At 29.6% G+C, this 20533-nt stretch overlaps 1 protein-coding gene and 1 long non-coding RNA gene across 5 annotated transcripts; one reads left to right on the top strand and one right to left on the bottom strand.

The window, feature by feature from the left end:
- Positions 1-3296: 3296 nt before the first annotated feature.
- On the bottom strand, positions 3297-19852 carry Gen (XPG-like endonuclease). 2 transcript variants are annotated; one of them, XM_014430750.3, is made up of 10 exons: positions 19743-19852; positions 19481-19672; positions 17167-17353; positions 16990-17079; positions 16169-16434; positions 13453-13515; positions 11752-11899; positions 4033-4282; positions 3815-3961; positions 3297-3747 (listed from the first exon to the last, which is right to left on the bottom strand). In XM_014430750.3, the coding sequence occupies exons 2-10, from the start codon at positions 19630-19632 to the stop codon at positions 3548-3550; spliced, it is 1503 nt and encodes a 500-aa protein (XP_014286236.1). In that variant the 5' UTR covers positions 19633-19672; positions 19743-19852; the 3' UTR covers positions 3297-3547. The 2 variants fall into 2 exon arrangements, with proteins under 2 accessions (XP_014286236.1, XP_066900854.1); XM_067044753.1 differs by having other exon boundaries at positions 19481-19844.
- On the top strand, positions 4445-19239 carry LOC136795134 (uncharacterized). Of its 3 annotated transcripts, none has more exons than XR_010842687.1 (3): positions 4445-5410; positions 8475-8655; positions 8832-9012. It is a non-coding gene; the product is annotated as an uncharacterized lncRNA (long non-coding RNA). The 3 variants fall into 3 exon arrangements; XR_010842688.1 differs by lacking the exon at positions 4445-5410 and adding an exon at positions 18096-19239 and having other exon boundaries at positions 7958-8655; positions 8832-8920; XR_010842686.1 differs by lacking the exon at positions 4445-5410 and adding an exon at positions 11212-11757 and having other exon boundaries at positions 8022-8655; positions 8832-8920.
- Positions 19853-20533: the final 681 nt, after the last annotated feature.

Here is a 20533-nt window from a genome sequence, read left to right as displayed (position 1 = left end):
TTTTAAAATTGAATGTATGTATATATATGTTTATATACATATAAAATTATTTAGTTGCAATAAAATTTTAGATTGTTCTCAGTATGCATTAAATTTAAATAGTTTAATTTCAACTAAAATACTTCCTTTTTTTTTTATTTATTTACAATTATCATTTTATGTATGTTACTTAGCAAAACAGAATTTTGTTCATTCATAAATTTAAGAATTGGATCCTTAAAAATGCTAGTCCACCTTCTTTTATGGTTTGCTATGGCTTCTTATGCAATATAGAAACTAAGCAGTTTTATGTTATTATATCTTTATTACATCAATTTTTAGGAAGATAATTGTATTATAAATTTGCCTAAATATTGTTTATTATAATTACTGTATTAACTTTTAAGACTGAGATAGTGAAAGTAAAAAAGTTTGATTGTTATATTGTAAATGAAATGTTCAGAGTTTTATTTTATTGCCCCTATTAATTTGAGGAAAAGGAATTACGTATGTATATAAATATACATGTATATTTATATACATATGTGCTCTTGTATATAGGAATACATAATTGTAATTAATTATATATTTATGTTTAGACATATTTAATATTCTGGTTGAAAAAAATCCTGTATTATTTTGTGAAGCTTGAATTATATTGTAATTAGTTAAATTCATATAATTTATAGTAATATAATGCTATTATTTAAACTAAATCAAATAAATTTAAGTTCAGTAATTGTTTCATTTTTCTCCTTTGGGTGAATATGTATGAAATATTTTGTTTATTACTTTTCACCTCACCTAAAATATAACATTATCTACTTACATTAGGTTAATTAATTAAATTACAAGAAGAAAAATGATAATTCGTAATAGTTTATAATTAATTCCGATTTGTTATTGAAAATAACAACTAATTGAAAATACGAATAGTGTAGTAGAACTCATTACCCATTAGATATACTTTATTACATGTAATTTATGTTATGCAGTATTTAGGAAACAAAAATGTTATATATGAATAAGTAGTCTATATTAGAATGGTGAATTGCAAAAATCGCACATATCCATATTTATAGTAATGTGCGATTTCTGCTATACATGATTCATTTTATATAAACTGTAAGGGTGTCTCATATTTAATTTTAAATGCTTTTTGTTTTTACTTATTCTTTTTAATGTCAAACAAAATAACTGTTGAATTCTGCTGAAGAATAAGGGTATTTTCTTCTCTCTGTTTTGCATCTCTTTATATTTAAAGGAGAATCAGGTATTTTCCTAATCTTAAATTCCTAATGAAAAATTAACTTTTTTTTTTTTTTTAAGTTTTAATCTTGTTACATTGATTTTTGTCTACCTTATGAATGTTAAAACTTTTCCACTATTATGTTTATTGACCAGTAGGAAGTGAGTGCAACTTCAATGAATGAATCAATTTGTAAAGGATATTGTTAAAATTACTAATGATAATCTAAAAAAGTATTATCATATTTACGAACAATAATTTGGAGATCATATGTTATATGAGGTAAAAAATTAATAATTGATACCATACATAAAATTGAATAATAATTTATATTCATTTAGCCATTGCAAATAAAATGATTTGTTTTTGTTTCACCTTTAAAACATATTTATGTTACATAGTAATGAACTTTTTTTTATAAGTTGAGATCCCTGAAAAAGTGGAAAATGATAAGGGCTCAAAATTAACTTTAAGTTGGTTACAACTAATCTACAAATTAGACTAGAGGACACAGTACAAGGACAGAAGTTGCTGAAAAAAAAAAAAGGTAAGGACTCCTAATTCTCCACTTCTCATACAAGGATAGGGCTTAAGTGTCCACAGTGCACTTTTAATAATAAATAGATGTTTTAATCTAGCGGATGGAAGAGTTTGGCTCGATTGTATCAGTATTTTGGATCTCCTAATTTTGTCTCTTTTTTTATTTTCCTACATTAGTCTTATACTTATGTTTCTGCTCCTAATTCAATGGTATTTATGATTATTCTCTGTATAATCTGCAAGATAAATTACACCTAATCATGTCTTATAAATATTTTTTATGCGGATTATTCATATATATATAAATGTAAAAACTAGTTTACACCTGCGAGAACTCTCGATTTAGATATGCTTCCTCCTTCTCTTTAATAAAATAGGAATATAAGTGAAATTATAGTCATGCCTATAAACAATAAATATTATCAAGAATATCTATTTCACATAAGAAACACACAAAATGGGTAAAACTAAGTTAACTTTATAATGACTATTTTTAAGGAACAGTTTATGAAATAAGTAATTATGTTTTCCACTGAAAAATAATTATGTCAACCATGAATTGTATCTGCTGAGACCTCATAGCTTTCATACATGAACAGATGCTTGAGATTTGGAAATCTTCACTTTTCTGTTAGTAATATCACTGTGTAATTTGGACAATAAAACCTATCACTTCAGTTTTCAATTCAAAATACTTTTATATAAGCACAAATGGATTGACTAAATACAATAAAAAAAAAAAAACATGTTTTATTACACATTTTGCTTGCTCTGTAAAAAATGTATTAATCAACCAATTGTAATAAAATTTTATTTTAAGTATCTAATTTTAGATTTTGTGGATGAATAATTGGTAATGACAGAACATAAAAAGACAATGCTGGAAAACAATGTGATCAAGCCTTTGTGGTACTTGTCCCTAAAATGAATAAAGACAGTTCTGCACCGATTTTAGGAATAAAGCAACAAAAGCAGATGTATACTCTCTCCCTCAAATAGCGGAGATCTTGGAAACACTAGGGCAAAGTGTCAGTACTTTTGTACTGTAACCTTGCAAATGGGATAACATCAGATTTGAATTCGACCACATTAGAAAAAAAATCAGACCAACTTGTACCAGTCAATCCAAATAACACATCCACATGCACGAATTAGCCATTGTTTGGCAAACGTGTTAGAGGTACCTTAAAGTCTGCCGCTTCCCCTCACTCCCGGTTCCTGGTATCCACCTTCCTCGTTCCTTAAACTTCCTTCCACATACAAAGCAACATTATTTTAAAACACATATACCATTTTTAAGTGAAAATTTCAGTTTGCTAATTTTTCTATAAAGTGCAAACCAAAATTTAATTTTTGATTTCACAGATGAGTTGCAACCAAATGTTAGGATTTGTAGGGTGCCCGACCAAAGGTTACAATCACAATTAAAGTAGTTAGATCAACTGTGGATTATAAAACAATAAACAAATGGATTAATTATCAATCATATACACTGACATGAAATATATTTATTTATTATTTAATTTCAGTAGTATATAATTTTTAGTTTGTTATATAAAATAATATTTTTAATAATCAATAAAATATAGAATTTTTATTACTGATAAAATTTGGAAATATAGGATATCAAATTTCTCCCTCAATAGATTGCTGTGGATAAGGAAGTCTATTATCATTACATTGAAACAATAAAATTAATTTCATGGCCTGAAATTAAGGTTGGGATGGTGATATTGTACACAGAATTATATGAAGCCAAGTTCAATTTGAAACCTCATGTCATGAAAGGTGTGATAATGCAGGGTTTGATTGGGGCCTTGATACGATATTACGAATGATTAATGAGAGGTTAAATTCATCATCTTCATTTCCATTAGTAGTTGAATTAACACTTGGCCCAGCCTGGGATTCCTCTACACTTTCGGTATCTTTCTTTGGTTTAACATTTTTTCGTCTGCGTTTTTTATTTTCTTTTACGGCTGAAAACATACATATACTATTATTTTATAAGAAATTAAAATGAAATCATTTAAAAAACTTACTTACTTTCAACTACCAATGATAGGTCAAATTCATCTACATCATCACTGTTTTGCTTTGCACTAGGTTCTTCTAATAGGTCCAATTTTAATAACTTTTCATCATTGTTTTTCTTCACATTTTTTTTCTTTGTTTTCTTAGACCTTTTTAAAGCTGAATACAAAATATTTTTTCAATACTTTTTAATATGTATATATTCAATTCCAAGCTAAAATAATTTTTACCTTCAAATTCCTCAACCAAATCCTGATAAGCTATAGAAACTAAGGTCTTGGGCTCAATTGTTACCAAGTCATACTTATTCCAACTTACTCTGTAGCAATAAGAATTTTTTCCAATAGGCACGCCAATTATAGATGTTATTTTGAGATCACTCTCAACCAATGGATTAAGTAAATGCCACCTAGCAAGCAATGGAACGAACTTTTGTATGGCATAATCTTCTTCCCAATTTAGCTTCTTCACTGCGATGCCCTACCAACAAAATATCTACATTATTAATATCATCATATACCTATCCAAATTGTAAAAATGTATTCAGGATTTTTTAATAAATAATAAGATTTAATAGATAGTATGAGTAACATGTGATTCTAAATAAATCCTGATGTATTTAAAATTTCAGAGTGTAATAATATCCACAGCATAGTGATACAAATAAGTCACTTGATTTGTTTCATAAATAGTTCGGAGAACTTGGTCTTCTAGATTTAAAAGTTCAAAGTATAATTGGAGGAAGATAGTATGGGTGGTGGCATCAGAACGTCATTCTTATCAGCCCTGCTAAGTGGAGCGAAACATTGGTTAACAATAAAGTTTTTTGTAACTATTTTGAAACCTTTATTGACCACCACCGGACTATCTTCCTTCAATCTACTTCATACTGTCAGGTATCTTCTTCCACTTCAATTTATAAGCTTGCAAATGCTTGCTTTTTTGTAGTTCTTGTATTTTTTAAGGTGCTGTATTATTTGCAATCAAGCAGACATATATAGAAGGAAAAGATGACAAGTTAATGAAAAGATATAGAGTTAACGTCACTAGTTTTATTTTAACTTCCATTTTTACTAACAGTTTTCAGTTAGCAATAAAGATACTATTTTTTTTTTTTTTTACGATGGCTATACAACCCGATTACAATTGTTGGTCTTCTTCCACTGCTTCTTCTAATTGTCACGGTCTTATGCTGACATCATAGAGTTCCTGACTCCCAGGATATTGTCAGCATCTACCTGCCCATTCAATCATCTTAGCTTTGATTTATCTCCCCCCATGTTTCATGAATTGGCATTTTTTCATTTGCCATTCTGGCAATATGTTCTGCTTATTTTAAACACCTTAGCTACATTATTCTCATATTGGGCTCTCCAAAGACATTGTATAGCTCTTTGTTAGTCCATCCCTCTCCAATTTTTTCCTTCCTAAAAAGACAATCATTAATTTTTTTTAAGCATAGCAGTATCAACAACAGTGTTCAGTATGTCAGCTGTGGAGAGGACAGGACTTAAAACATAACTTTTGTAGAAAAGGATGTTTAGAAAAGAAAGAAGAAAGGAAATAGTAAACACAGAAGGAAGACTAAAATTATAATGTAAATAAAAGGTAAATGGGATTTTATTTTATTGACCCTTCTGGCAGGCTCCGCTAAATGTTTATTCATTTACTAGGTATAACTTAATTTATATTCAAAAGTAGTATAACTTAATTTATATTCAAGGCTTTATAATCTTAAACATTTTTAAAAACTTAGCCTTAATGTCTCAAAAGAGACAAAACCTTTATTTGACAATTTGATAAATAGGATCAGGTTTTTAATTAATGACTGGATAATTATTTAAATCCAATTTTAGTTGGATAAATAAATTATTCAATTACCAATAATAATAAAATAGGTTTTATTTATTTATGAGATTAGATAAAATAAAGAACTCAAAACTTGACCCTACTGACATGATTTTATGTTTCGTGATCAGGAAATTAATATTACATTCATATTGAAGGTAGTATTTTTTTTTTTTTTTTTTATTCAAATAAAATGAATCAACAAATTTATTATTATAATTGAAAAGTTAGTAAATAGTTATCTTTTACTAATATTTTGACAGTATAATACTCATCTTCAGTCCTTCAGAGCATATTTGTATAATTATTTATTGTTCAACAAGAGGAAAATATTGGTGACCACACTTCAAGAGGCATGGCACACAGTAGATTGAAAAATGGCAGAACTCCTCCTTCAGACTAGTCAGTTGAATCCTCTGATACAACTGCTATTTCGGCCAAACAAAATTCTGCATACGATATTGTATTGGGTACTTCCACTTCATATAATCAAATAAAACAAATTCTAACTGTAACTTTTATGTAAAACATACTTTGATCATTTTCACATTGCTAGAGGAGATTGGTTGCACCTTATTTATCCTAAACATTACCTGCCAAACTTAATGACATAAAGTCACTATTAACAACAGATTTCACAGATATTTAGTAAGAATCATTCTTAATACCATAAACTCTCATGTCTGGATTGGATGGGAATATTTTCAATATGGAAAAGTTATTTTTGTACATACAAATGTAAAATGTACAAAGATGCTAACAAAGCATGTGCATTTTCTCCTTTCACTCTCTAAAAATATTAATTTAAAAAAGTAAAGAAGAAAACATTTCTTTCTTTGTTTTCCACTCTCCATATTTCTCCCTTGTTCCTTCTTTTTAATTTTTTTTTCTAGACACTATTTATTTTAGCTTATTTTTGTACTCATCTACATATCTTTCTTGCCCCTTGTATCATATATATCATTTTTCTTTCATACATTTCATAATGTAAATTTAAATTGTTTTTCATTATTTTAGACACTACTTACATATTATGTTATGTCGATTTATAGATTTATGTTAGTCCATTTCCCAAAATTTACATTTTCTTCTACACCTTTCATTGTTTATTTCTTCAACACTTTCTCTTTTTTTAAATTTTCATGATTTATTTTGTATAATATTTACTTCTATATTACATTTCATCTTCTATTGTTATTAATTAATTAAGTTAATTAGTTGTTATTAATTCATTGTTATTTATATTTCCAAATTTGTTTGTTTGTTATTTTCCTTTATTTTTATGTTTCTCTGAGTTATGGTTGTCATCTCTCTTCTTTTTTTTTTTTGCTCTGGTGAAGACCTGAAATTCAGGTTGAAACGTTGACTCAAATAAATAATTTTTTGTTTATTTGCTGACCATACCACCAACCTTAAAAAAAAGATAGTAGGAAGATGGTCCACGTGGCGGTCAAGAAAAGTAGAAAATAACAGAAAAAAATATTTATTAGCAATTAATATTTCACACCATTTTGCAAGAATTCATCAGCCCTAAATAAGAACAAGATACAAACATAGTAATATATGACAAAACTATAAGTTTATGGATAGAGAGTTGTAGGAAGGATGAAAAAATTGATATAAAAATTAAAACATAGACTAATTTAGAAACTAAAGAAATTTTAAATATATATGAATTGAATAAAATCAAATAACAAGTACATAAAGTAGTAAAATTGAAAATGTACAGCTTCAGGAATGAATAATGGAATTATGCAAAGTAATAATTATTCATTTACCTACATTTATTTGATTGCGTAATACACCCCATTTTCTTCCTCACTCTTTATTTTTTTTAATTGTACAATATTTGTTATTACTTCTGCATATTATTGTTTCACTATTCATTACTCAAGTAGTACATTCGTAATTCTATCACTCATTGCTATACTTTTTCTTAGTTTATATTCAATTCATATATATTTATAATGTCTTTAGTTTCTAAATTAGTCTATGTTTTAATTTTCATATTTTCTACAACTTTCTATGTATAATCTTATAGTTTTAGCATATATTACTATGTTTGTATCTAGTTCTTATTTAGTCCTAATAAAGCCTCGCAAAGTAGGGTGGAACGATTACTAATAGATAGTTTTTCTGTTATTCTTATAGATTTTTTTTAGATAGTTTAGATTTGGATAATTTTTCTGTTATATTTATAGACCACCAGCTGCACCTTCTTTCGACAATCATCACATACAGTCAACTAATAATCTTTCAATACAATAAAATTAATTTTGTTTGAATTATTTGTTTTATATAACTAATTTTATAAAAGAATATTTACTAAATATATTGATATTTATGAAATGTATTCTTCCTTTTATTCTTTTAATTTTCTTATCTTTAATTTTTATTCATTTTTCTTCAACATTTCAAGTTACTTTACCCATATTCACGATTACATCATTTTTTCCCCAGTCTCCTTAGTAATTACACCCATATAAATTATTTTTTGTCATATCTGTAATTAGATTTAATTTTAAGGTAAACCTTTCCTGTTTAAATAATCTGCACTATCAATTAACTCTGGAACCCACGTGCAAAAAAGAACCAACAATTTTTTCACTTCCTCTCTGTTTTCTAGACTGAGTATTTTTTATTTTTATTTCAGATCAAAAACCAAAGAATGTCTATCCCTAATTGTGGCATAGAGGAATGCTGGGGTTTATGTTGAATGTTCAAATGTTCATTTTGAAAAAATGAAAGATATAAATTAGAAAACAATGCCACAAAAGTGTTGTTTGATTCCTTATTGCATATGTGGGTTCAATTATCTTTTCAGTTTCAGAGTTTCTTTGAGAAGAGAGGGCAGGGTAATTTGTTAATAGTTTGATATTGATTCTTCAGTAAGTTTTAATCACGCCACCTCTATAATTTCCAATAGAAACAGAACTCACAGGTAGTTTTGCCCAGTTGTCACTTAGAGGAGGAAAGTACTACTACTCTACGAGGGTGGCTGCAAGGTAATTAATTACCCTTCAATAATTAGCTTCTCCCAATTCTCACCCTCCACAGATCCAGTCCGACTGCAGAATAGCTGTTGCTTTGTTTATTCTTATGTGCGTGACTGAGACTATGGCTGCATGATGTTCCAAGAATACTCCATGCTCCCTTAATTACTTTGCTGTTATATTTACAGGACCTCAAAAATGAGCAGAAAACACAGGAAAAAATTGTTCATGGCACTCAATTATTCTATGGGAATCAGTGAACATATACCACAAAGAGGTATGTTAAATTACAGTTTCACAAAGAGGTATATTAAATCACAGTTACACAACCAATTTAACTTTAAATTCACATTTTGCTGTCCCAGTTGAACTGTGTAATATCTTTAAAAAAATGTTCATTTTGAGATATGAATATAATATCAGCAATAAGGGTAAGATATAAACAGTAAAACTGTAATCTCTCAAATTTTTTTTTTACTTGGATTTTATGATGCATTATGTCTTAGTATGATTCTGTTTTACTGTATACTCTTATTGCTAACATATGCATATTTCAACATAACCAGTCTCACAAGTAATTCGGTATGGCATTGATCATATCTTCATCTTTTCTGAAGACTGAGAAATTAGCTTACACCCTCTCACTGCATTTATTATTCTCCAAATAATTTTTTTATTGCAGATAAAATCACTTTTTTTTTTCATTAAATGTGGCTTAGTTCACTGTGAGTCGAAGAGAAGAACTGTTACAAGAGAAAAGCCCCATTAAGTGGGTTTATCAGTTCTAATTGTCCCTTCTTTTCCTATTCTCTATTACTGTACTTTCACTTTGTCTTAAAAAGCTTAAATTTTCATATATGACTAACCTAACCAAGTGACAATGGCAGAGCCCAATGATATTGATTAATGAACCAATATTACTTTCAAAATCAGATGCTACTGAAAAACTGGAAGATTTATCATAAACATTTTGATAGATTTTTCTTTTTTATGAACAGACTTTTTATTTCTGTAATTTATACAGAATAATAATTTTTCCCTCAGTCTCAGTTGTACTTTTTCTGAGAAATATTGGATCATTTCAAATGAAATGTCTGTTTTTATTATTTCAGAAATTCAATATGAGATTAGTGGACTTATGCTGTTTACTACATTTATGTTTACAGATTATAATGAGCCGTTAATTAATCCTCTTTTTTTGTATATTTACTATCTTTCAAATTGATTACACATTGTTCAGTATGACATCAAATATGACCATGGAAACATGTGATTTTCAATTACTTTTTTTTATTTTATGAGTTTAAACTTGGACACTCGGTAGTCCAAGCTGCAAGAAACATTATCATAGAGTTCGGGGAAGAGTTTTGTAATAAAAGGACCATTCGGCGGTGGTTGAAAATTTTTTGGCTGGTGACACAGATTTAGATAACCAAACCAGAGGAAGACCTCCACCAGCAATTGACAACGATAAACATAGGTTTACTGTGGAAGAAAACCCTTAACATACAGTCAAAGGACTTGCAGCATAATTGAATAAAAGAGTATCAACAGTTTCTGGACAATTAAAAACCATTGGTAAAGTAAAAAAAGGTAGATCAATGAGTACCTCATGAACTTAACGAGCGGCAGCTGAAGTGTTATGAGACATGTGTTTCTCTGCTTACTATGAAAAACAAAACAAAAAAAAAAGTCTTTTCTTGAAAGGATAATCACATGTGATGAAAAGTGGATTGTATATGATAACAGGCGTCGGTCAAGTCAGTGGTCAAAGAAAGACTGGGACACATTGCAAAACCAAATTTTCATCCAAAAAAATGATTGGTTTCTGTGTGGTGGTCAATGGCGGGAATAATTTATTTCTCCTTTCTACCCAGAGGAGAAACCATCAGATCCACCAGGCATAATGTATCAAAAAACAACCTGCATTGGTTAATCGGAAGGGACCTATACTCTTACACGACAACTACAAACCTCATGTTTCACAACATACAGTGAAGAAACTAAATGAGCTTTGTTACGATGTCCTTCTACACCCACCTTATTTGCCAGAATTATCACAAAAAAATTTTCATCTGTTCAGGACTTCCTGAAAACTAAAATATTTGAAAATGATTGTCAGGTCAAAAACGCATTTTCTTATTTAATTTCTCCATAAAACCCTGAATTCTCAGATCTGGGATTGAAAAGTTAATAAAAATATATAGAAAATGGGGGTAAATATTTTGAATAAAAATGTTTTGATTTCATGAAGTTGTTTTACTAAATAACCATTCCTGTGAAAAATGACATTTTGTAAGAAATGACCAATTATTACCTCACAGAAAATTTTGCCTCATTTTTAGTTAATTTCAAACATTCAATTCTCTTCATGATTCCATAAAATTTTAATAAATTTTATCGATAGGAGTTCAGAAGAACCAAGTTTTAAAAGAATTAGAGACTGACTGTAATTACCAATGCAACACTCTTCCCTAGATTTCACTCACACCATCCACATAAAAAATACCTTCATTTATAAATTTGTCGATAATTAATCATGTTTTCTCATATAAATGTTTCTTTCAGGTATCAAATGTTGATTAAGGATCTAGGAGACTAGTTCAAAGATAATTTTTTTTCATATATCAAATGCAACTAATAAATCATCCATAACTTGCCTAATTATACAAAACAAGTCAAACAACTGGTTTGGGACAGTAGGTTTGTTACGAATTTTGATGCACTCCAAAACCATCAGAGCTGTGATGTACATTCATTGGAAACATAAATTTAAAAATTTAGAAATGTTTAACTTCATAAGTAGCTATTACTAGCCCAAAAGCAGACCATCCAACCTGACTAAAAGCAGCTTTGGCCTAAGTTAATAAATTAGCAGTAAGCTAATCTGTTTTGTAACCAACTGCATTGTACTTGTAATAATCTCTTCACAACAGCATTCCATACAGAAAAACAAAACTGTGACTAGAAATTACATGTTCTTGGCATACATAATAATTAATGCGAATGATATGCACTCATATTGGATTGCCCAATAAATACAATTTTAAGGAAGAAACGAACTAAACTAATACAAATCAGTAAAATAAAATTATGATATTTACTTACAACAAATTTTCCAATATCAGGTTTTGACCATTTGTAACTGAACTCAATGTCTGCTGGTTCTTTCATATATTCCGTTACTACTTCTAGGTCTGGAAAATGTTCATCTTGAATACACTTCTCTCTTATTTTCATTTCCAAAGTGAAATCACTAGGATAAAAGTGATGATATGAATGAATAATATGTGTATATTTTAGGACACTTGGTCCCTTATGAATAACAATTTGGAAAATTTCAACAGCATTTGTCTAGCAACGGATTAAAAAAAATAAAATAAAACTGTAACAATAATAATTATAAATACAAAGTATAAACAAAACATGTATATTTATCCAAGCTTATATTAAATTTATTATTTTCAAGTTTGCAGAAGATTGATAATCAAGGAGATGGATATATAATTAATGTTTAAATGATGGTAAGAAGGAAGCTTTATGGAGGAATATGGGTAAGAAATCCTAAAATGAGGTAGTTCAAATAGCAAAGGAGGTCAATAATATAGGAAGGTTTTCAGCACAGGTGAAAGGTGACTTCTAGCTTTTTAATGGAGTTTTGGAACTAGATCGGTATGTTGATGAGGTATAGTAAGAATAGGTTTAGAACTGATGTGAATGACCTTGGTTTTTGCTATATTCTGAAGCCCATAGCTATATGAAATGATAAGGCAGGTCATCGGCATACAAATTGTACAAAATGATAAGTGTATTTACTACAATAATTAATAAAGAATTATATACTGATGTAAATGATATTTATAAGTTAATTTACAGTGCTCCCGATGCAGGCATCTTTACCTGATTTAGGGTATTTTTAACCTTTACAGGCTAATTAGCATGAAGCGGGTTATTCGGGTAACATAATTTTATATTTAAGTAGAGTGCTAGTGCAGTGCCACACTAAACCTTGATCTAGTTTTTGTAGTTAATCCTTAGGCACTTTTTCTATTACTAATAAGTTTTAATATAGGCGTACTTAGACCATTTGGTGCCTAAGGGATATACTTATTTTTGGGACCCAGGATTACTTATTTTTGAGGTCTGAGATGATTATAATTTTGGAGCATTGGGTGGATTTGTTTTTGGGGTCCATGATGGATTTGTTTTTGTGGCCCAGAGCAAATTCATTTTTGGCATTCAGGAATTATTATTGGAGCCTGAGGCTGCTATAATGTTTTCCCACCAATCATCATTACATTTGGTAAAGTTGATATGTTGCGACATGTTCACTGCCAAAGGGTATACAAGTAATGAGAGTTAAACATGGCAGTTAACTCGACTTTAGTGCACTGACATTACTTGTACAATCAAATGTCACACCAAACCCAGTGTGACAGTAAATGCTGTCATGATTGTAATTATCAAACAGTTACACCATAGCAGTGGCTATGACTGTTGCTGCAATAACTGAAACTATGCACAACAGTTGCTTAACTCATACTACTTGTACTATCAAACACCACACTAGTGCTACAGTACAATCATGACTTTGAAAATTGTACAGCATAACATCATTGATTCCCATAAAAAGCGAGTAAAAGTGGCAGGTATTTTTAGGGTAAAATGGGTATTTTCAAGGGTTTGAACACTTATTTTTCATCAGGAGCATTGGCACTGAAATTGTACCATTTCATGAAGTTACAAAAAACTATTCATGAACTAGAAACAAAATAATAATGAAATTTAGATATACCCATTATAAAGTACCTGTTAAGGAATTTGTTTTCTTCAATGTATTTAAAGAAGGAATCATTTCTCCATTCTACAAATCTAAAAATAAAAACAAAAACTTATTACTTTTGAATAACAAATTAGAAAGTTTCAACATATTAATTTAGAAATGTTAGGATTTTATTTAACTAAAAAGTGTAGATTCATATTTTTTTTTAATGGTAAACTATCTTCATCCTTCTTGTTAAATATAAATGCAAATTCAATCATTCATAAATTAAGAACATAGGACCTCAGTATTTTCTACTGTTGAATAAGGATATCACTTTTAACTTTAAATAAATGTCAAAGATTGGAATTATTTTTATAAAACCTGTTTGTAACTTAGTTTATCGTTAGTATTACCTACTGCACAATTAGCAAACATTCCCCCAAGAGTAGCCAATCTTTAATCAACATTCACATATTGTCAGTCGATTTTACTTCATCTCAAAATCCATTTTGCGAATTAGTAATTAACTAAAGCTTCACTTGTATGATGGTGACAATAGGATCAGAAAAAGAAACTTAACAAATTACTAAAGGATTAATCTGGTTTGGAACTAATACTTTTGCTTAACTTTGTAATCCAGATTCATATTATAGAGCCATATCGGAGTATGACTTTTTATTCCCTATTCTAGCACTTTTTTTATCTCAAATAAATGGAACTTGAGATTTTCCTATTCCTTCAACATATCACTGTTCTGGTTTATTTTTTTAGTTACTGACACTGAAATTTACTTTTCTTTATTCATTATCACTATCTTCTGACATTTATAAAGGGCAGGTCATCTTCTATGGACTTGTTTGATCCTTATAGAGCCAAAAAAGACATATTGTTATATGGTAATGGGGTCTTGCATTGGCATAGCAAATCTCAAAATAAATATTAAAAATGCATGAAATAAAGTGAAGTTCAGAATACAGATCATATAATCGCTATGTACAAATGATTGGAATCGGAAGAGATCAAGCACACACTGCACTCTCTGATTTTCCAGTCTTTATTCCTTCATTTTTATCTTTTAGTTAATTATCAAATTATTTAATAGTTCATATTTACACAGTTTCTATTACTGCAAACAATATAAAATGGTTGATTATTTCAATTAAACAAAATTAAAAGTACTTCTGAGAATTTTTGAAAATTCAGCATTTATGTCCTATTTCATTGAGGATTAAGACCTAGTTGTTATAAAAATTCATTTATTAATATTGGAAGAATATAGTTCGTTCAAACTACATAAAGTTCATTTATTTTTACATACTGATAAAATTTTGATAAACTGGGTTTAATTTTGACTAAAATGAATTTGATCATTTGTGAAAAAACCCATTATATAAAGTGGCATGTTTGGTAAGCCAATTTTATTAAAGCAGTAACATACCAGTCTTAAATATGTAATTTCAGTTTTGTAGGATTTATCATTTTTGAGCTAGACTGCTCACACATACACAGACCACTTTGTGAAACTTGGTAATGTGGACTCAAGGGACCCCAAAACATACATTTCAAACAAAAACTCGAAATCCAAATTTTGTACAATCACAATACTGTTATACCCCTTGCTACATATTCCAAATATAGGTAAGAGAAAGTAAAAATGGATTGGAATTGTTATGTCTTTCTATTTGTATTAAAAATAATCATTGATGCTTAATACTATAGCAAAGACCACATGTTCTCACCAATCTTTACTATTTTAAATAAACACATCTTGAACTATAAACAGAGAGTCATTTTAAATGCATATCGTAATATTCTGATTTATTTGAATAAATGTAAGAGAATTTAATAGTTTTTATTATTCTCTGATCTTAAATATAGCTTTGAAGATGACAAGGTTTAAATGAAAAGATTAAATATTACAAAGATATGAGAATTTTATTCGAAGTCATATATAATATTATTGACTCTTATCTTAGGACAGGTTTTCCAGACAATCAGAACATAATGACACTTAAATAAATTAATAGCTACTTTAATTTTAACTTAATAGCTACTAAATATAATTAATTAAATCCTAAGTAGAACAAACTAACTAATTATACATGCTTCTTTGATGACTGATGGTTCTCGATTTTTTCTTTCTCAAAATCTACCTCTGACAGTAAACAAAGGATTGGTCCTATTCTACCTTCCAAGACACGACCACTTTCTCAGAAATCCAAACAAAGAGTGTCTTTCTTCCTTCAATTATATATTCTTTTGACTCTGACTTTTGATCTCTTCTTCCTATTATCTAGCACTGACCGTCAGCAAAGGATGCAACCTCTCTTCCAGGAGAGTCCTCTCCTAACCACCCAACAAACAAATGTCCTTCTTTGTCCATTGTTCGATAGTAGATGCAAACAATTAATTGATGATTGTTATCGTCTCCTTTTTCTTCTTAGATTAATTTCTACTATAATTGTGGTAGGGAAACATTTCAATCTACCTACTCAACATAGCAGTAATTGCACAAACTTCGGAAGGACGCATGCTGCCATCTTGAAATATTTTAAACAACTTTGTTTCGGCTTCCATAAGTTCTAAATGATGAAATTGGTACATAAAATAAAACTAAAACCACTTATACATAAAAAAACAACAACTTTTTATCAAAAAAGAGGATATTACAATATGTATACAACAATGGCAACAGTTCTTCATTTGAATAAGAGACCAATCCTGTACATTTTACTTTGATATAGTGTTCCATAAATTTACCTTTGTATAATTTTGTCATCTGGAACAGTAAGAAGAAATTTAATTGCTGCTTGTTTTCCCAAATTTTGAATACCACAGTTGTAATCAGAGCCAACTAAAAGAGAATATCCAACTAATTTAGTTCTTGTAAGTCCTAGTTTTGTCTCAATTATTCCCATTGAATAGCTATCGCATGAATAGTGAGGGGACATTTGGAAATTCCTAAAAACTTCACGGGCTCCGTACAGAAACACATCACTATCTTGGGTTATGACACCATCGACTATCTGGAAAAAAAAAATAGATATATTAAACTAAATCATTATCTACACATCATAAGCTGCTAAAATTAATTAAGCAAAAAATTAGAGAAGAGAAGAGAAAGAAATTTATTCATTCATGGTGCCCAAATACATCGGGTTGCCACATTACACAGCATACTGATCAATCCGTGATCGGACATTCCTATTACAAGGGGTTTCCCAAATTTGTCTTCCAATATTCTTTTAAATGGAAATGAAAGACAACTGAAAAAAATAAAATACCCTTCACAGAAGGAAATTATAATAAAAAAGTTAATGTTACATTATACAATAGAAAAAAAAAATTCATGATTTTAAGAAAAATGTGGTCACACTATGTCATGTGGTGTTCAGGATGTACAGCCGCGATGACTATATCTCAGTAAGAAATACAATTCTATCCTATACTAGTCATATTCCTATTCCTTATTCAACGTAGTCAAGTCATGTATTACTTTTCATGATGTATAATTATTTAATCATGAATTTATAATAATAAAATTTGAATTAAAACATAGAATAAAGAAAAATATTTATTACCCCTAACCGATTCAGATGTGCACAATATGCTTCAGCTTCTCCTGGCCCTTGTATACATAGAATACCCAGAGATGAAAGAAGATCAACACACTAAAAAAAAATTGATAAAATAGAAAAAATTCAAAGTGAAACAACAAAATTAAACATTATAGATAAAATTGAACTAAATTTACCAACTTGTTTTTGCAAACTTGAAAGTCGAGAACGAGAAACTTTCTTTTCAGGAACTATGTCAATTTTTTGATTCCTATTTTTCAGTCTTTGTTGGATAGTATTTGATTTTAAAATAGGTGCTACTCCTTCTAAAACAAAAACAGGTTTCACCCCTAGCAGGAGTAAATATGATGTACGGAAAAAGAGATTCCTAAAAATAAAATAAACTATAAGATGTAATAAAATCTGAAACTTTACATCTTAAAATAAATAAAAAAACTAAATATAATAGTAGTGTTAAGAAAATATAAGAAGCCTCGTAAAACAGATTACAGACAAAGATATTCTGGGTTTGATAAAACCACCAACAAACCTAGGAAACATAACAGAGTACCCTAGATACTAATAAAATAATATAACAAGAAGTTTCGAGCTGATTACATACCTATACCCCAATTAAAACTCAACTCATTTTGAGTACAAAGTTATAACACCACTGTGAAGAATGAGGAAATTTAAATTTTCAGATGAATAAAATACAAACAATGAATAAAAAGGAAATTATAATAAAATAATGTAAAATTTTTATTTACAATGAGTTTCATTGATAAAAATTGACCGCAACTAAGCTTTAAGATAGAGAACTCTGGCTGTAACAACTAAAAACATAATTTTTATAAGCAATATTTGATCAGTGTAGGAAGATAGTTTGGGTGGTAGTCAATAAAGGTATCAAAATAGTAAAAGAAAACTATTACTATTTTGATACCTTTATTGACTGCCACCCGGACTATCTTCCTACAATCTACTTCATACAGTCAACTATCTTACAATACTTGATCACATAGAATCATGATTCTGTTTAATAAATAAAACAGGCATTTTTACGACAGTGAAACACTAATTAGGCAATTAATAAACATAGGTATTATACAAATTGTTTTTTGCTGGAGGTGTTGGAAAACCAATGGTTCCTTGCTACAGCCTACATCAACAACCTGGCAGTCACCGAAACTGAGAAAAATAGAACCACACTGAAGACTCTAGCAAAAAGGTGAACCAGCCTAGAAGTGAAGTGAAGTGAGAAGAAGAAATTGAGTTTGGTCGCACTCAAGAACAATGTCATACTGAGGTGATGGTGTAAGCATAAATAAAGTTCAAGTACTAGTGTCCCAGGAGATAGTATAAGTGTTGGTCATACCAATGCCCCTGGAGCTCGTTCTCAAGGATACTCCTAGTATGATGAGAAGAGGCTCTAAGGGCTGAAGATGCTCTCAAAGGAACTGTGGCAGGGTATTTTCAAGAACCAAAATCTATGGAAGAAAGTCATCAGGGAGGATTCCATAGATGAGTGAGAGGTGAGCCATAATGGGAAAGTTCAAAATCATTATTTAGGTTTGTCTTTAATGAGCTTTGAGGGGGAGAGAGAGGAAGAGAAAAGAAATTTTTCTAGTTCTGAAATCCCAATGAAGAAGAAAGGAAAAAATAAAGGCCAGTTTTAACCTACCATGTTATTATTACTGCTTTGATTGGATCTTTTTTTTTAGCCTCTGCCTGGTCAATCTGACAAATGGAGGGAATAGGAATGGAGAGAGAGGGAAAGAGAAGGGTTAAGTATACGCATAGATGCCAATTTCCATTTGCTTTACCCTCTCAAAATGAAATTGTTTTCAAACATAGCAATATTTTCTATCACTGGAATTCTTCCAAATCAATTGATGTATACATGTTTCAATAACCACATTTAAAGATTTTAGCGCCCCTGGTACAAAAATATTATAATCTAAAAGCTATATTTAACAGATTATTTTCATACTTGCCTCAAAAGCTGTAGGGATTCTCACCACATTGGGTTAAACAAATATTAGGAATAGTATTTTTTTTTAATGAAATCGTAACCTAATTTTGGCAAATATCAATAAAATAAACATTAATATTCTTCAAAAAATATTCTTTTCTTTTATGATCATTATTACCTAAGTCTTTTTAAATGGGTCAAAACATATCCCACTTAACAGGAGAAATTATTACAATGTAAGAGTTGTAATGCACCCATCACCTTTGTAAATTATAAAACGTACTATTCTGGTAAATTTGGTATAGTTACTTAACAAAATATGTACCTTAGTGCATAAAATAATTTTTTTGGGGGGCCCTGATTTTTTTTTTATTTGTCCCTGATATATACATGTATTTTTTTTTTTTTTGTGAAGTCATTATTTGTACTTTCTAAGAATTTATAGAACTTTTTTTAATGTTAAGCTCTGAATTTACTGGGTCCTAAGCTGGAACTATACCTGTGTCAAATCAATAAACATTGAGAAAAAAAAATACATACCTCAGGTACATATTATTCTGAGGAGTATGAAGTGATTGTGAATCACATATCCATGCACTAAGATCAATTGCTATTACTTTGTTTTCCAGCTCCCAAAGGGATTTTTTTTCAGATATTGGAGAAATAATGGACCACAGTTCTTTAACACCCATTATAATAAAATTCAGGTTTCTAGCATAAACCACCTAAAACCTATATCAATACTTTAAAATAAAAATAAAATACTTTAACAATTCATAGTGATATTTTTCTTGAATAATACATTAGTAGCTCCACTAGTAAACCATTTAGAATCATAACAGACTCTTGAAATTTAAACAGATGGGGGGAGTTAACGTATACAACGAGGTAGATTGTGCTCACTTAAGTGGAGGTTCCACTTGATGGGATGTCTGTCTTGCAAGTTTGTCACGCATTCACTGTTAGTTAAAAGAACTACCACCTATCAAGCAAATCCTGGTACGTACGAAAGTAAATGTCAGTTTACATGATATTATTGGATGGAATAGGCATTATTACTGCTACTATCACCGTCTCCGTGAAACCTGCTAGTTTATTTTGTTAAATTGCGTAAAACTTCGCTGGTCATCAACGACATCTTGAAAGTTTCACAACGTATAAATATATGTTATAATACGTATACGTATTGTTGGATTATTGATATAAGATGATTGATAAATCTTTATTTAAATGGTGGAGCCAAAAATATAATAATTATTAAAGCATTACGAACCCGAAGGTTCGATGTCGATACCACCAATCGCTGTTTACATATATCTATCCAGGGATGCCCACCCAAACCCAAATCTACAAGATCAGTCTTGCCGCTATCCTCCCACCTACATTCTGGTCTGCTCCTCGGACGTTTACCCTGGGGTTTATTGTTTATTAACATTTTAGGGATCCTCTCATTAATAATAATAATAATTTATTTATTTGTTTTTAGAGCAACACCCGTACAAATAGAGTTAGCCTGTGAAATACAAGAAATCCCGCTCAACATTCTCCAGACCAACACACGCCAAAAGATGGTCCCCATCCATGTCTCCTATG

This window comes from Halyomorpha halys, unplaced genomic scaffold (genome assembly GCF_000696795.3).
Source record: "Halyomorpha halys isolate HHAL.00 unplaced genomic scaffold, Hhal_1.1 Scaffold37.1, whole genome shotgun sequence".
Taxonomy (NCBI): Eukaryota; Metazoa; Arthropoda; class Insecta; order Hemiptera; family Pentatomidae; genus Halyomorpha; species Halyomorpha halys.
The sequence above is the reverse complement of the archived record's forward strand: the minus strand, read 5'-3'. Positions and strand labels throughout refer to the sequence as shown.

What these genes read in the sequence shown, in the direction of transcription:
- Gen (XM_014430750.3), bottom strand. Translation starts at nt 19,632, where the DNA reads ATGGGTGTTAAAGAACTGTGGTCCATTATTTCTCCAATATCTGAAAAA. An exon ending in GATGACAAAATTATACAAAG is followed by an intron (nt 13,516 to 16,168) that starts GTAAATTTATGG and finishes TTTTATTTTTAG; the next exon opens with ATTTGTAGAATGGAGAAATG. An exon ending in TTTGGTTGAGGAATTTGAAG is followed by an intron (nt 3,962 to 4,032) that starts GTAAAAATTATT and finishes TTTTGTATTCAG; the next exon opens with CTTTAAAAAGGTCTAAGAAA.